This window comes from Mus musculus, chromosome 18 (genome assembly GCF_000001635.26).
Source record: "Mus musculus strain C57BL/6J chromosome 18, GRCm38.p6 C57BL/6J".
Taxonomy (NCBI): domain Eukaryota; kingdom Metazoa; phylum Chordata; class Mammalia; order Rodentia; family Muridae; genus Mus; species Mus musculus.
Genome location: NC_000084.6, coordinates 63767592 through 63785588, shown reverse-complemented (window position 1 = coordinate 63785588; position 17997 = coordinate 63767592). Strand labels below are relative to the sequence as shown.

General features: G+C 39.7%; 1 protein-coding gene across 3 annotated transcripts in view; it reads right to left on the bottom strand.

Moving 5' to 3' along the window:
* The window catches only part of Wdr7 (WD repeat domain 7), a 281263-nt gene that overhangs the window by 204172 nt on the left and 59094 nt on the right, over positions 1 to 17997 (bottom strand). For all 3 annotated transcript variants that reach the window (XM_006525478.4, NM_001014981.1, NM_001360837.1), the window contains exons 15-16: positions 7292 to 8061; positions 5632 to 5720 (exon numbers count right to left, since the gene is read on the bottom strand). In XM_006525478.4, the coding sequence (XP_006525541.1) occupies positions 5632 to 5720; positions 7292 to 8061 (859 nt within the window). The remainder of the gene's footprint in view (positions 1 to 5631; positions 5721 to 7291; positions 8062 to 17997) is intronic.

Genomic DNA, 17997 nt, shown 5'->3' with positions numbered 1-17997 from the left:
ACACGGAAAGGTGAATTTATATGAAAAGCTGTTAAACTTCCCATGTCAACACCACTTACCAGGTGCTTAGTATACATTGCAAATATTGAGCATATTCAAACATATGAAAACACGAAAATCACACTAAAAAAAGCCTAAGAGCCAGGAGACACTCAAACTCTACTTGAAAAGCAAATAAATCTATTAGAGCATGGTCATGAACTGCAGTTGTCTGCGTTGCCTTCAATGGGTGTAAGCACTCCCGGAAGCCAGGAACTTATCTTGTTCTTATATCCACAGTACCTCGTGACTGAAATATTTACTCTAGCAGCAGAAAGAGGGTACACATGGATTCCTTAGTTACCAGCTTCTTCCAGGAAACAACCACTGTAGCAACGACTTATGAAAAATCAGTGGGCAAGATAACAATCCCTATCTTTTTAGCTTCTACAAGAAATTAGAGCAATAAGCCAATTTAAAAAAAATGGCAATTACATTGGGACACTGTCCTGTTATTTAGTGACATTATCCAGTATCCTATCTGACAAATTTAAGCATTCTCCATGACAATCAAGCATGAAAATGTAGAGACAGGAAAGTATAGTTGATAATAAGAATACTTAAAAACCCCTTAATCCCAGTACTCAAAAGGCAGGCAGATCTTTTGTTTTTGTTTTTGTTTTTGTTTTTGTTTTTGTTTTTCGAGACAGGGTTTCTCTGTATAGCCCTGGCTGTCCTGGAACTCACTTTGTAGACCAGGCTGGCCTCGAACTCAGAAATCTGCCTGCCTCTGCCTCCAGAGTGCTGGGACTAAAGGCATGCGCCACCACGCCCAGCGGCAGATCTCTTAAATTCAAGGTCAACCTGGTCTACAGAGTGAATTCCAGGACAGCCAGGACTACACAGAGAAACCCTGTCTTAAGAAACTTAAAAAGAAAAAAAAAAAAAAAAAAAAAAAACCAAGGAGTTTTGGTGGTACAAGTCTTTAATCCTAACATTGGAAGGAGTTGAGAGGAGTGGGGAAAGCAGCAGGCGGATCTTGGTAACTTCAGGGCCAGCCTTGTCTACAGAGCCAGACGCCCCCTAGACAGCCAAGATACATGAAGAACGCCCATCTTAAAAAAAAATAATAATTCAAACCAACTCAGAACAAGCAAAGATATGACCCATACATTCAAAGAAAGCTAGAGTTAAGAGAGTTAAAAGGACGGCCTGGTCTGGCCTCAATGGGAGAACAAGCACCTAACCCTCAAGAGACTTGAGGCCCCAGGGAGTGGGGAGGCCTGGGCGGGGGTGGGGGATTCGGGGGCGTGAAGGGAGGAGGAGAAACAGGATGAGGAACTGTGGGAGGGTGGACAGTAGGGGGGCAACAACTGGACTCTTAAGTGTAAAGAAGTAAAAGTAATAAAAAAAAATTATCCAGGCTAAAAATACATTAAGATGGGATCAAAGAAAATTAAGACCCTAATGAAAAATGACTAATTAGATCAGAATTACTGCCATAGAAACTAAATCAAAAAGTGGTCTAGCAAACCAGAGGCCTCAGTGTGTAGAGGCTCGAACAGCCAAACTAAAGACCCGAGAGAGAGCTCCAGGAATTTGTCCTGACTTCCACATCCACCCTATGGCAGTGTGGGCATGGACACACACACACAGACAAACACACAAAAATAAACTAACACAAACATATGTAAACAAACAAATAAGTAGAATGTTAAGGACTTAAGGCATCACTGGCATATGAGGCAATTTTAAGCAGAATGATATGATATACATGTAATGTGACCACTGGAGAGAAAAATATTTGAAGCACAATGTAAAATAATGCCCAATTTTATAAAAATTATGAAACAGGAAATAGACTCAAAGATGCTTGGTTAGTCAAAGGATAACCAAGGAAAGAAAAGAACAAAGAGCATGGGACAATGAGAAATACAGCAAAGGAGAGGCTCAAATCTAACACGGCTGACAAAACCTTAAATGGAAATAGTCTAAATAATTAAAAAGCAAATCAACGACAGATATGTGGCACACACACACCTTCCTTCCTGCATTGGGAAGGCAAAGGCAGAGCAATCTCTGCAAAGGCAAGGCCAGCATGCTCTATATAGCACGTTTGAGAACAGCCAGGCTATATAGAGAAGCCCTCTAAAAATCAAACCAAATTAAGCCACATTAGTTTAAAAAAAAAAGACATAACTACATGATGCCTATATAAGAAAAATACTTTAAATACAAAGCCCCAAGAAGACAAAAAACAAAAAGATGAAAAGTTATATGACTAAAATAGTAACTAAAGATGCTGAGTCTTAAAAACAGAGTATATTTTAGGAAAAAAAAAGAATATCAGCAAGCATAAAGAGTAGTAGTCATTTATGCTGGGCGGTGGTAGCTCTCACCTTTAATCCCAGCACTTGGGAGGCAGAGGCAGGAGGATTTCTGAGTTCAAGGCCAGCCTGGTCCACAGAGTGAGTTCCAGGACAGCCAGGGCTATACAGAGAAACCCTGTCTCAAAAAAACAAAAAACAAAAAAAAAGAGTAGTTATTTATAACAACAAATAAGCCGAATAATAAGAATGATAGTCCAAATGTTTATGTAACTAGCAAAGATTTAAAAAATAAACATGAAAAAAATCTTACAGAAGTTAGAGGAAGCATAGCAAATGATTAATTATGGTGTCAGGTTTTAACAGTGCTTATTTAATACAGACAAGAAGGCAGAAAACAATCAGCTGTACACTGAGTATCACTGAACACCCTGACCTGACTTTATCAAGTCCTCCAGCTCCCAGCAGGCTCTACACTTCCTGTGGATGCACATACACATCTCCACAGATGCACGTGTGCACACTGGCAATGAAGTACGTTTAATAGTTAGCTGATTTAGCAATTTCACAATCTACAAACATGTTGAAACATATATGCTACAAATATACACAATTATTTTTGAAGAAGCAAATACAGTAAATTGGAAAAATTAAAGAAGAATACAATCATTCAAGTAATATTATTTCACTATCAGTGAGAACCCAGACAGATGCTTGGAAAATCTTGGGAATGTTGGGAAAATTGAATACACTCACTAAATTAACTTCTGATGACTAAAAGCACAGCAGTGGGAAGTGTGGAGCTGCCGCCGAGCAGTATTTGGGAAGAGATGTCAGCACTAAATATGAGGGTATTGGGGAAAACAGCCCTATCTCACTAACTAAACTCAGGCTCTCCTTAAAAACTAAACACTCAAGAGTGAACTTAAACTAGAAATAACAAGATGTTAGTAAAAATAAACCAAACACCTAGAAAGCAGAAAAATCATAGAACTCAGCTGAGGAGAGCTTTGTCTTGGAGACGACCTGAAAATTGTTTTATACTAGGCTATCTGCATTTAAAAAAAATTGATGATGAATTGAACAGAAATGAAAAAGAAAATTTTAAGAATTCCATAACTTTTCACCTGATAACTTTGATAGAAAGTGTATGCAGAAAAATTATTAAAATAAAAAGGCAAAAAACAGAAACAAAAAACCATAATAACTTAAAATAAATTTAAAAATTAAAATACATAGTTAAAAAAAATCTATATATTTGAGTCCTACAGCTTTCAGCTAACGAGTCAGGCAACCCAACAGAGTCAGTCATATTCAGCTATTCAAACTCCATAGAAAAGCCCAAGAATCCTCTTTCCCTAACTCTCTGAGGCCATTACCCTGTCAGAAAGCCATTACCAGAAATGAAACTACACACTAAAATCCCTATGACCACTACGCAGTTTAAACAAATTTAACAAGTTATATGTAATAACCTATAAAACGGATAAGCTGTCATAATAAGGTATGTTCTATATGCCAAGTGGTTTTCAAACCAAAAAGGCCAATATTGTTCACCTCATGAAGAAAATAGAGAAAAATTATAAAATCATTTCAACAGATAGAGGAAGAAAATCTAACTAAATCCAATAACTATTAATAAATTAAAATCTCAACAAATTAGTAATATTAGGGTATCTTCTTAATGCAATCAAGAGCACACTGGAAAAAAATCTAAGCAGGGAAAAACATATATAAGTGGTCTATTCATTCAACTGTATAATGCATAGCAACAAAAGTAACAAACAGTTCTAATGTGGTAAAACTGATAAAGCTGATAGCAGAGGCCAGACAAAAGAAAATGAGTCCTGTACAATGAAATAACTCAAGCAAATCTCAAGAAATGCAAAATAAAACATAAAGTTTATGAATTTAAATATACATGATTTGACTGCAAAGAAAAAAAATAAAAATAAATCAATAAAAAGGAAAGAGGTCACCAGAAAATTTCCAAATGCACTTTAAGAGGTGCTGCTTGTTCTAATTCTGAAATATTGCACACCATGTTGCAGAGAAGAGTCAAGTTTAAACAGAGAATTTGCTTTATATACAAACTATTCGTCAGTCTGATTGTTTTAAGTGCACCTTTGACCTGACTATAATTTACTATGTGAAATATACTCTAGAATCTTGAAGACACTCAAGTTTCAGGTTCAGATTACAGATGAAGGATGTTCAACCCTTAGCCCCCGCGGGAGAGGGGGACATAATGGGGAACAAAGAGGGAGTTCAGTAGCACCACCTGAGTCCCACTCCTTCTTTCTGGGCATGTTGCAAGAATGCTCAGATTATATACATTTGTGCTTTGCACACTTCTATACATGTATAATGTATGCTATGCATTCAATGTAGTTATCTCAATACCTCTAAATATCATTTTTATATTGATAATGCACACCATGCAAAAGTGATACTATAACTTTACTAAGGGACAGAGAAATGGGAAAGGGGCCCCATAGGTCTAAAGAATTTGAAAGGAAAGGTGCAGAGCACCAGAGCTAACTGTCCATAACAATGAGAGTGGGCAGTATTTCCTATTGTCTAAAACACAGGCATGTCGCTTAAGTTTGTTAAACATCATCTCACTCCAGAAAATTCAGCATTGACCTTGGTCCAAGATACTTATGTGAGCACAAGTGGCCCCCTTACATTCTTGTGGGGGGTGGGGGGGGTGTCAGTATTTCATTTGTTAGGATTAGAAGGCTAGAAAACATACATAAAGGGTAATAGTATGTTAATTCACGGAAATTGTTAGGATTGACTTCACAATGAGAACTTCAGCCTTCCCCTCCTACTCAGGAATGAAACACAAAGCTAGAAATGAAAGTTACAGTGTATCATTATTTAAATACAAAGAACAGCTTAATGGGCACTTTGACTTGTGAATAGCAACACAGCCACCACTAGCAGACATCAGAACACAGTCACAGCATATATCTGTGAATGCAAACATTCCCAAACAGAGTCAAAAATAGGTAGGACTTTTAAACTTAAGACACACACAGCTAACGAGTGTTGTCAAACGAAGGTGGCCCTAATACATACAAATTAGACCAAAGACCATGTAATAAAATTACCTGAAATATGCTCAGTTATCAATTTCCAAATAAATCTGATTTATTTTTAACTGACATCTTAATTATCCATATTTACATCTGGAATATAACAACTTTTCTCTCTTTTAACAATCTGAGACAGACAAAATATTATGATTATACATTAGCAATGCCTTCTCCGTTCCTACAGCTGAAACGCCAGGTCAATTACTTATAAGATTCAATTTTACCTTGTTTAATCTGTCCTTGCACAATGTTACTGGAGGGTGGAGGGGAATCCCTCGCCTTAGAGAGGTCTGGGGTGCCAGGTCTAGGCGGCCTTTAAAAGAAGAAAGAGACACTGAACATTTTCCTATTTCCAGAGAGGTTCAAATTGCTATTCTCTAGATGAAAAACAAACACACACAGAACATTTTCAACTTACTATTTCAAGAAGATGACCGCTTTCTAAGTTTCATACTGATTTACACTATCCTTTTCAAGTTCCAGTAAAATAATTACATGACTATGAGGTAGAAAATAACAAACTTTTGTAACTAAAATGTAGACTTTCTGTGAAGTCTTTACACATACTTTTGAATGCTCCAGTGAACTACAGCTGACAGGCTGAAATCATCTTAGCCTCCTCTTCTTCCTGTTAACATCCTGAGAGTTCAGCCTACCCCACTGTCACTAGGGCACAGGAATTCATGGAGGAATACACTAACCTGAAAAGTATTCATATACATGGCAATAAAGCATAAACAGATCTTCGAGTCCACAGGTAAACTGTCTCATCTGGATTCTGGCTCAGCAATTCCATAGATCAAAGCACTTGCAGGATTAAGGATACTGAATTTTTATAAAATTAACCAGAACAGAGCAAGACATGAAATAAATGCTACATATGTGTCTCTTAGGTTTAGAAGAAAAAAAAAAAAAACCTCACATGTTAACTTTTCATGAAGAGTAATAATAAGTTTTCTTCATAACTTTAGAAAAATGGAAAATAGCATTCAGGCTAAGCATTGTAAAAACATCTAAATAGTCTGTTTAAAAAGTATTGTTTTTAAAGTTACTTTTCTTCCCTCTTTCAGATTATGGGCTGTAACTCATTACCACACCCCAGTACGGATAACTGGACACAGATTACAAGGAGAAACACTGTGAACAGGCACACATTTTGAACTGAATGTCAGTTCAAACTTCCAAAGCTATAAATTTAAGGTTATATTTATAGATCTAGAAGACACGGCTCAGCAGTTAAAAGCATATACTGCTCTTGCAGAGGACCAGAGTGGCTTCCAAAGCCCACCGTGGGCAGCTCAGAACCACATTTAACTCCAACTCCAGAGGATAACACCCTTTCCTGAAAGCCACAAGCACCTGCATTCACATAAGCACAGACCCAAATATAAGCACACAATTAAAAAATAAAAACTATCATTCTTGGTCACACATGCCTTTAACCCCAATAATCAGGAGGCAGAGTTAGGCAAGTCTGTGAATTCAAGGCCAGTCTATCCAAGGCTATTTTGAGTTCCAGACTGATCAGGGTTATGACAGAAAAAAAAATATCTTAAATAAAAACATTTTTAAGATTTTATTTGCTCAAGAGTTATCCTTTATGACCAACTCCTACATTGTAAATCCACTTAAACTAGCAACTAAATGTATCTACATACGTACATACGTGTGTGTGTGTGTGTGTGTGTGTGTGTGTGTGTGTGTAGCTACAATTTTATCGTGTTTTAAACTTGGCATTTTAGAAATGTCTGTTTTACAGTTGAAATGGGAAATCACTAACATGACTAAAGTGGAGAAGGTTTGCCAAGCCAAACAACAAATACATAGCACGGTTCTCTTAGCCCTCTCAAAAACAAAGAATGAGATTAAACTTCATAGTCACACCTGGTGGGGCCCTTCTTCATGTGATCGCCAATGAAAGTTGCATTGGTCATACTCATTAAAGTATTCGCCAGGGATATGATGGACAACAGATGCTGAGTGGTGACCGCTCGAGACACTGTGTAGGTTCCCTTGCCTACGCCCTCCGCTGCTGGCAGCTTCCTTCCTACTTCTGCTTTCGCATGCAGCAGTTTTCCAGCAGCCTGATTATAACCGGGAAGCATCAGCGACATATGACCTCCTCTCGATAGGAGACCAAAGGACACCGTGCAGTGCGGTTTCAGCATTCCGAGGCGATCGAGACAAACTTCATCCAGAACTTCATTCAAGCCCCAGGCGTGGAGACAGGACATGAATAATTTTGCGGTATCCATAGTAAGGTTGTATTCTAGTAGGGTCAGTGGCTTGGACTTGCTGGCCCGGTACTCAGGGTCACTATCCTCCCTGCTCTGCCTCCTCGCCTCCTCCTCGTCCTCCTCCTCATCCAGAAGGTGTTCCTTTATGTTCTCTTTGATAGTTTCTTTCACTTGCTGGAAAAGAACCGCTGCTCGCTTCCCAGTTAGGAAAGAGCCCCCTTTGTCTGAACTGCCAGATGCTTTCTGCAGATTCTCTGGGGAAATAAGTGCAGTATTCGGCCTAGAGGCTTCTTCAGTCAGGAGTTGAATAATCAAAGCTTCCACATCAAAGAAAAGCACATGGATATCCGGGTCTGTTAGGTTTGTCTTTATTGCTTGAACCATCAGGGAGTTATGGGAATATTTAGGTAAATTACCCTGTAACAAATATTTTTAAAAAATAGTTACAACTCAAAGTGTTTAATTCCAACATTCATTAATGAGCAATAAATAAGTAGCTGGATTAAAATGCTTATGAAGCTGTCTTTTTAGGGCTTCTGGGTCATTAACATATCTTTATCAACCAGCAACATGTAAAAGATGCAATTATGAGAACTTTACACTGACACAATCATTAGAATAACAATTAATTAAAACCAAGTATACATTAATAAAAGCTTGTTACTGAAGTGGGAGTCTCCATACTTGTTAAAATTGGTTTTGGCGACATCAGCGGACTCTGAAAATGAAGGGTGGGTGCACAGCAGAAGCTGCAGGCCCGTCTGCAGCCCACACATTGGAATCCTTTTGCCACTTACCAACTCTCTCCATAAAGACCCAATCAGGTCTTTTGGTTTTTAGATCACATAAGTATGGCAATCTGTGTTTCTTCTATTTCTGTCCTTTACTTACTGTCCTGCTTAGTCAGCCTGTGAGAGTGGAGAGCATCCGGGGACAGCTCTGAGGGCAGGTCCTCCACTTTTTTCTGTATCTGACAATGGCTTGTGGCGATGAGTGTATACTGCACACTTGACTTGCGAGGTGCTTGTGTATGTGTATGTGTGTGTGTAAGATCCAGACATGCTCATATACGAATGTTTCAAGAGAGGATGGGAAGAAATGTTAGCCAGAATGTAACAGCAATTATTGTTCTAATGGAATCATAGAATGTTTTATTCAGATTTATATATATGTGTATATGTATGTATATGTACATATATACATACATATACACATATATATAAAATTGCACATCATTAACACGCTATTTTTCATAACTAGAAAGTTAAAACTATAAAATAAAATATAAACTCTCCTTTCAGCTTCATCGGGCTCCTAAACCATATCTGTGAGCCCTGACCCAGAGGCCCTCCCACCTGTCCTTTGGCATGAGTCTGTGAGCCCTGACACACAGGCCCTCCTACCTGTCCTTTGGCATGAGTCTGTGAGCCCTGACACACAGGCCCTCCCACCTGTCCTTTGGCATGAGTCTGTGAGCCCTGACAGAGGCCCTTCCACCTGTCCTTTGGCATGAGTCTTCACTCATTCTCCCCCATGTCCTCCTCTCCTCCCTGACCCTAATTCTCAATCATAACATAGTTGCACATCAAAGCAGTATGGTGAGTGCCTTACATATACACATTTTCTTTGCTAACTACATCTCATTTATGCTGAGGAGAGGACTCTTAATTTCCCCAGAGAAAGCCTGGCCCATAGAGGTTAGTTCCCCTGACATGTTACATCTACCATGCACCAGATACTTGGCTATCTCAGAACTATTTATATGGCTGTTGTTTTAGTCACTTATAACTTCCTTGCTCTGTGAGGTAATTTCAAAACATGAACAAACTAATTATGCTTTATTCATTCCTTGCAACCAGAGAGTCAGACTGAATGAACAAAGAACACTAAAAATCTTACAAAATTATTCCTATTGCTCATCAACGCTTCATGAAACAGTTACAGTAAGTTCCCTTAACTGGTATCCTGTCTCCATCCGTCCTGACTATGTTTTAGGTTGAGAGTATCAATAGCATTTTGTAACCTGAGAAGAAGTCTAGACTTCCTTGCAAAGCACAAGATATCGTTCAGGACATACCACTGCTGGCCCCTATTTCACCTCTCAACACCATCCTATAACGTACCACAAAATCATTCAGACCTTCCAGAAACAGTTTCCAAGAGGTGGACATTTGCACACATTTACACCAGGACCACGTTCCTTCTCCATCTCCTCTAGCATCATTCACAAAACGTCTCAAGCTCTTCAGTATCCAACATCACTCACACAATTATTCAAGCAGATGTGATTACTGACTTACTGTCATTACATAAGCTTCTCTGAATTGAATGGCGTTTATAAGAGGATACAAATCTTTCCATACTACAGTAAAACCACCTAGAGAATATACCCAATAAGATAAAGTTATACTACTTAACAGTCAATATGAAACGAAGGGAGCAGAGCAAAGCAGTCTATCTCGGGTGATTTACAGGGAGCGAACTGGAACAAGCAGGAAACACTCACATGGAAAGAAAGCAAACTACAGAAGAGGAGAGTGGCAGGGGGAATCACAGGGTGGGCACTGAAGAACCCACCGGGGACCAAGAGGAAGAACGGAGGCCAGAGTTCACTAAGAGCTTCCAAGATCACACTGCAGCGTTTGAACTTTATTTCTGCAAACCAGAACACCACGAAAGCAGAATCATCAGGACCTCTGGTGAAAGACAGGCTCCTGGGCCTGAGCGTCAGAGCTGAGTTACTGTGGCTAGGAATGCAGAAGAATCTAGCGATTCCCTCAGACATATGAAATAGACAACTGTACACAGTAATGTCAGAGAACAACTATCCAAATGAGGGAGTCACATGACCAGATACAGCGCTGCTAGCTTAGCAGGAATAAGAGCAGGGTCGTGAACACGAAGCGGGAGGCAGCAGATGCCACCCACGTGAGCAAGTTAAAGGTGCAATAACGCCAAGAAATGTGAGCGATGGGACAAAGCAAGGACTTTTTCTCCCTGCTCTGCTTACACGCCTGCCTTTGAAACATGGCACATGTAACCTTAGGCACTACGCTCAATGCTTTGGTACAGACGAGCACTAACTCAAGAGAATCATGCTGGAACTTACATATGAGGGTTGTGCCCAGTATAATACTGATACGAAAATTATTGTTAATAATCACAGCTACTAAATACTAAGCTGTTGCTCTAGCTCGGGAACTGTCCTCATTATTATCGCTGGCAGGCTATGTCACAGAAAGACCGCAGTCTTCAGTGCACAACGCTGAGAAGAGATGTGAAGGAATACATAATAACATCAAGGAAAACGAAAAGTCTTCACGGTGCTCCTGGAGATGATGTCCTTTCCACGAAACATCGGCAACATTCTTTTAGGAGAAAGGGACTATTGTCAGTCAAAGAACATAAAATCAAACAGGTCTGGCTAAAAAGTTCGTGAAGCAGTGAGAAGGGTTTGAAAAAAAAGCAAGAGGGGAAACACAAGGTGGACAGACGTCGGGTCGTCTCATCTGATGTCAGCCACACATGTGCCCATCAGCACCCCGGCTCCGCAGGCATCTGTATCTCTTTCTGAAGGTGTTCCAGCAGACAGCCACATGCTCACAACAGAAACCTTATCTAATTAATACCATGTCTATGTGTGAGCTTTTAAGGCTTTTTGTTACAACCTCTCAAAGCTACCAAATGTGTTGTGTGTGATTAAAAGCTGAATCTGAAATTAATAGCAATGTACACAAAAAGAGAGCGTAAAACATAAAAAGCAACAACACCAAGACAAATATATATGTGTATATACATACATATACATACATACATACATACATACATACATATATACATATTCTTTTCAGAGTAAGGCTGAAGGGAAAGGGAGAGAAGATGACTCAGCATCACTCAGTAGATGAGCTGTCATTTCTCACATCACCAAAACCTCATAACCAATTCCTCGATAGAAAACTTGTCACAACAAATAAATAGATACCCACCAAAGCTGGGAGAGTGATATTTTGGCTAAAGGTAAAGAAATGGCTGAGCTCATCACTCTCAGGCCTAGTTCTCTAGTGTGTGGTGCTAAGATGAACACCTAAGTCAATTCCAAAGTTTTCTTGGGTCAATGATAAAATATGCACATCTGGGACCCGACTGATATGTTCAAATCATCATATATTGTCATAATCTCAAAGTTAACTAATGAGCACGTTCTAGAAGGCTCACTCTGTCCAGTTATTAGAACCGCTGGAGTGTGTAGGAACAGTTCACCTCTACCAACAGGATTCAAGTCAGTTCAGCAGTTACATGAGAAGTGACCTATTATGGATAATATGCCTGGGAGAAAAAGTATTTGTCCTTAAAAAAGTAGCTGAAAATCTACTTAACAATGACTAACAGGGAAAGTTAAATTATAAAGTATAGACAAATGATCGAGTCTCCAACTTGCTACTGAATGCAACGGTAATAACAGGCTATTAAACAGATTTATCTTATGCCTATTTCAAGTATCTAATTTATTGTAATTTTTATTTTCTATGTGGAGGAAGTATGTCTTTAACCATGTGAGATTTCTTTTGTTTTATTTTTTGCTTTCAGACAGGTTCTCTCTATGTATCCTTGGCTGTCCTGGAGACACAGAAACCCACCTGCCTCTGCTTCCACGGTGCTGGGGTTTTAAAGACATCTGCCAACATGTCTGACACCATTTAAAATCTTAAGGAAAACTGACTTTAAAAATAACAACAACCAAAAAAAAAGCCTAGGGGAAAATAATGTTCTCACATCAGAACATAAACCTGAGGCAAGAAACCATCTCTCATGCAAAACCCAGAACAAACAAATGACAGAGCTCTCACCCTGCTAGCAGGCTCATCCACACGCATGGCCTCAGTACACACATGTCAGATATGGTAAGCTCCACAAACAAAACGTAACAATCCAGATTGTTCAGCAGAAAAAGTCAGGACATGTAGATATACGTTTTCATCGTTTTATATCATTGAATACATTCTAGGTGAGATCATATCGTGAGACATCTGAGAGCTTTGTCTCTGAATACCAAGATTATGTTTTACCTGTCTTTAATGGGTTTCGGGTTTTAAGTGTATTCCATTTTATCCACCGTCTACAGGAAACCTTACTCTCTCACCATTCACTTCATTGATCCTGACTTGAAAGCTCACTTACTTTGAAATCATTGTTCAATAACACAGTTTTCAATGCTATCTTTAAATAGTCTTGTGATTTATTATTCTCCCTGAATCAAATCTATAATATCATTTGATATGGGTTTTATCTAAAAATAGAGTTGATTTGCACTACCAAGTATTATGCCGCTGATATTCCAAATCAAGTGCAAAGCAGAAACACTGATGTGTGTGTGTGTATGTGTATGTGTGTGTGTGTATGTGTATGTGTGTGTATGTGTGTGTATATGTGTGTGTGTGTGTGTGTGTATGTGTGTGTATGTGTGTGTGTGTATGTGTGTGTGTGTGTGTGTGTATGTGTGTGTGTGTGTATGTGTGTGTGTGAGACACTGTGTCAGTTGTATGTGTCAGGGTGGGTACATGTGTGTGCTCATGCAGGCCAAGGCTGATGTGAGATATGTGTGTGTGTGTGTGTGTATGTGTGTGTGTGTGTATGTGTGTCTGTGTGTGAGACACTGTGTCAGTTGTATGTGTCGGGGTGGGTACATGCGCGTGCTCATGCAGGCCAAGGCTGATGTGAGATGTCTTCCTCTTAGCCACGGCTTTATAAACAGAGCATCTTCCTGAACCTAGAGCTTACTGATTCAGCTCACCCTGTGCCACCTCTCCAGCACTGAGATTACATGCACTGCCATCGCCACACACAGGTTCAGGGACTCAAACTCAGATTCTTATATAATGGCCACTTTAACAAATAAGTCTCCATAGTCAGTAAAATGTATACATACATAAATACATACATACAAACATACATACAATTTTGAAATCAGTGATTAAAGACCCTAAGGGACAGGTTAGAAAATGAGCATACATCTGACATGCACAGATACCTCTATAAATAAACACTGAATAAAATAGATTGCAAAAGAAAATTATGCCTAACAAATATGAATTTACTATTTTGTGAAATGCATAACTGAATAGATATAATATTTATAATGGACATTTAAAATAACTTAAGTTTCTTATGTAAGGTATAAAAATTGATTTAATATCAACAACTATTTGGACAGGAAACAGAAAGGAACAATAATTTCCCCCTTGATTTGGTAGATGACATCTTATTGACGAAAGTTCTTTAAAGGGATCTCTAAAGTTCTCATGCATAATAATAAATGTAAAAGGTACACTGAATAAAAATAAACAGATGTCCTATTGTACTTTTAAAATACTCTAGAGTAGCTGAGGGAAATCCTCCCAACCTACTAGAAAATATTCACAACATGGCTTCCACATTAACTACTCATGGTATCGATGAAAAAAGAGAGAGGGAGGAAGGAGAAAGGGAAGTGAGAAGAGAAGGTGGAAAAATAGCAAGGAAATGAGTCTGCCCAACGTGGCTGTCTGGCGCCCTCTGCTGCCTCACTAGTGTTCCTTCATGCTAGTTTAAGCGGCGTGCCTCAGAGAATCCAGTCCCACTGAGATTCAACATATGTCCGTGACCACACCACCCTGAGCATGCCGAGCTCGTCTGGAACAGACAATTACTACACTTCTCCTAACAGACTATTCTTGGGTGGGATGAGAATTCATGATCATGTGTGAATGATAATATAGTAATACTTTCCCTATCTTTCCCTCTCCTTTCCATGTGCTTCCACTAATAAGCACCTAACTAAATACAAATCAAGAAATGATATTAAACATATCAAGGAGTACAGCTTTTATATTTTAATGGGATTTATTCAACAGAACATAAATAATGTGTAATTATAAATATCAAATGCAAATGGTACATCTTACATAGGAAACATTTTTTGAAGGTATTTCTTCTAAAAACTGGATGCTATTGCTACACAATAATTATTAAATAACGTTAAGACCAAAAATTAATATAGTAAAATTCAACAGCAGCACAGAGAATCAATTTTCAACTCCAGCCAAAGAATCAAGAGTACCAAACACAAGACAAGAAGCCCTCTGTTGCAATGCAGACTCTTACATGAGCAGCTAACTCCCTAATTCCAAACTTTCTTTTTGCCATATAACAAAATGACTACCTACTTCAGCAGCTGAGAGCGGCTGATAGGTAACACACACACTACTCTCCTCTCATTTTATACCGAATGCACTCGTCAAAGAGATCCATGAAAATAGTTAAACTAACAGCGGGGACTGCAGTGGGAAATGGCTGTGTTAGGGAGAGCTGTGATCAAGAGGTACAAACTCCAAAGGTCCCTGTTGGACACACACGCCATGAAAACCCCTGCTGTATTTTTAATTTAGAGTGTGCAATATCAAGTCATATATGTCACTATATGAGTTCTATATTGAAAAAAAAAGATTAAAACTTCAACGTCAGTGTCTTAGATTCATAGCCTTCCTGGTCATTGTAGGACTAACCATCCAAGTAGATCAGAGGCCTTCGGCTCATGACCTGTGGCTGCTAGTGGTTCAGGGACTCTCTTAAAGGATGTAAAACAATTCCAGGTAGAAGGGACCGTAGCATACGCACAGAATCACTTAGCAACAAGGCAAACCACTGACATTACATTTGCTTATTTTGCTAGCGGAACTAGTTTTGTATCCCTTCACAGTCGTGTTAGCATGTGGCAACACAGTTACGAACACTTGGTATTCTAACTGCATGTCACTCGCGTGACATCACAGGCGATGGCACATGCACGGACACTGACTCTGTAGCTGGGATGTTTACTATCAGTACAGCAAAAATGACGGATTTCTGATGTTGCTCTTGCTCTTAAAAATATACTGCCAGCTTCATTACTAGTTTGTTCAAAGGGAGGTTATCTGCATGAATTTCAAGCTATTATTTGACCAGATACATGTGAAAGTGCTATTCTTTTTTTTTAAAGATTTATTTATTTATTATATGTAAGCACACTGTAGCTGTCTTCAGACACCCCAGAAGAGGGTGTCAGATCTCATTACAGATGGTTGTTAGCCACCATGTGGTTGCTGGGATTTGAACTCAGGACCTTCGGAGGAGCAGTCAGTGCTCTTAACTGCTGAGCCATCTCTCCAGCCCCGAAAGTGCTATTCTTAAACCTATTCTCCATCCTGTTCCTGTACAAAGCCTTTTGGATGGCACTGTGTTCTTATTATGAGGCTCTTGACATACTGGGAAACAGCAAAGTCTTGAAAAGTATTTTTTAATCACCCAAAATTGAGAGTTACAGAGAGCCTCGCAGGTCCTCAGCTGTCTCCACTCTAGTCGTGATGCCCTCTGCTGACTCAGCTGGACACTGCAGAGCCATGCTCACCAAGACCCGGACTGTCCAGAGCCATGCTCACTGAGACACTCTGAGCATCCGTGTCCTGACCTTCTACAGTTGAGAACTGCCTACAGCTGCTCTTCACTCTCACAGCTTTGCTTCACGGGCTGCTGCCTCAGACTGACCTGAGGGCCTCTCTCAGCTCTCAGGGCACTGCTGGGCCTGTACATAAACTGAGTCAGAAAGGCCGTGGTGGGAGCTGGGCAGCAGGCGTTTTTTAGAGATCTCAGATGATTTCAATGTGCAGCGCAGTCTGGTAACCGCCATCATAAGGGCCTTCTGTCAGTGGAAGTTCCGCAAAGACCACCACTCATCCTCCGTCATCCAACTGGGACCCTATGCTTGGCCACAACCATTCTTTCAGAGCTACCTTGCAGCATCCTGACAGGACTGTAATTCTGCAACAGTAAGACAATGCACCCTCTGTTTCCCATGTGCCTTTATTCTAGCCTATCACAGCTGCACATTTAGCCCCTCTTTCTCTTTGTTCTTGGCTTCCTCTGCCCTGAGCCTCTGTCACTCCCAGCTCCCTCCTGCAGTGCCCTGCATCCCCATAGATTTCCCTTAAATGCACGAGCATTTCCTCATTTATCAATAACCAATTCTCCTTTCTCTGTCTTGAAGCTCCTCCTCCCTGCTGGCTCTTTGTCCTCAGCCAAGGGCACTCTCTGCTGTCTCCAAAACTACATATCCGCCTAACTGCTCTCTTGCTCCTCCCATCTCCTCTCATACAAACTTCTCCTGGTCCTTCTATTTCCACTTTTCTGTCTGCTTGGTCCTTTACAGCCCAGCCTTGCCCTTGGAAAGACGGCATGAAGAAAGGATACCTGACCTGACTGACAACCGTACCTGGTCCTTGGAGGTGGAACGCTGACTACAGTTCACACTGCCATCTCCTCTACACTGCACCTCTTGCTTTTGCTGACCAGCACATTCTCCTGTTCTCCTCAGATATCCCCTCTTCCTCCTACCTAATCCTTCGTCATCATGCTCCCTTTAAAGCTCCTATTTCTAAGAGTCTGCATAGGAACGAATGATCTCACTTACTCCATAGAACTAAGAACCAGCCATATATACCTTTTCAGATATACATTTAGTTATAAATGTGGTTATATTTATTTATATATATATATATTCATATATACTTTCATATCCACATATAGCATATATGTATTCATATATGATATATGAATAAATACATTTATATATTCATATGTATTCCATATACTTATATATGTGTATATATATCAAGAATTCATCAATATATGCATCCCTTTACCCTACCAATCCCTCAAGTTTCAGACCCTTAAATTACACCACCTGACAAACATCCTGACATATGTAACACACAGGCACTTCAGGTTTACCATAAGCCAAGCAAACAGCTCTTCACTGCCCCTATAAAACCTGCTCATACATTCAATATCAGACTTGATAGAGCCACTTTCCAGTCAGTCAATCAGGGGACCTTTGGATAAACCTTCCTTATTACTCAGACCCAATCAATCATCGGCTCCCACTGAATACAACTCAATTCAACTATCGAGTTTAAATTCTCCACTGTACTCCTTCCTATCAAATCTATTGACTGGCTTTCATGTAAAATTCCATTTGAGTAAAGAACTCTAAAGATTTTTTTTTTTTTTAATTTTTGGAAGCCACTGAGGTAAAAGGCAAAATTTTCAGCATCTTCCCTGGTACAAGAAGAGCTCACCTACCTTCCTTCCTTCCTTCCTTCCTTCCTTCCTTCCTTCCTTCCTTCCTTCCTTCCTTCCTTCCTTCCCAGCACTACCGGCCTCCAGCTGAGCTCCAACACTGACACTGACTGAACAGAGTCTCTCCGCTTCCTTCTCGTGGAACACAGTGCGACCCTTCTCCATTCAAACTCTAAATATATTCCGCTTATCCTGCCCCCAAAC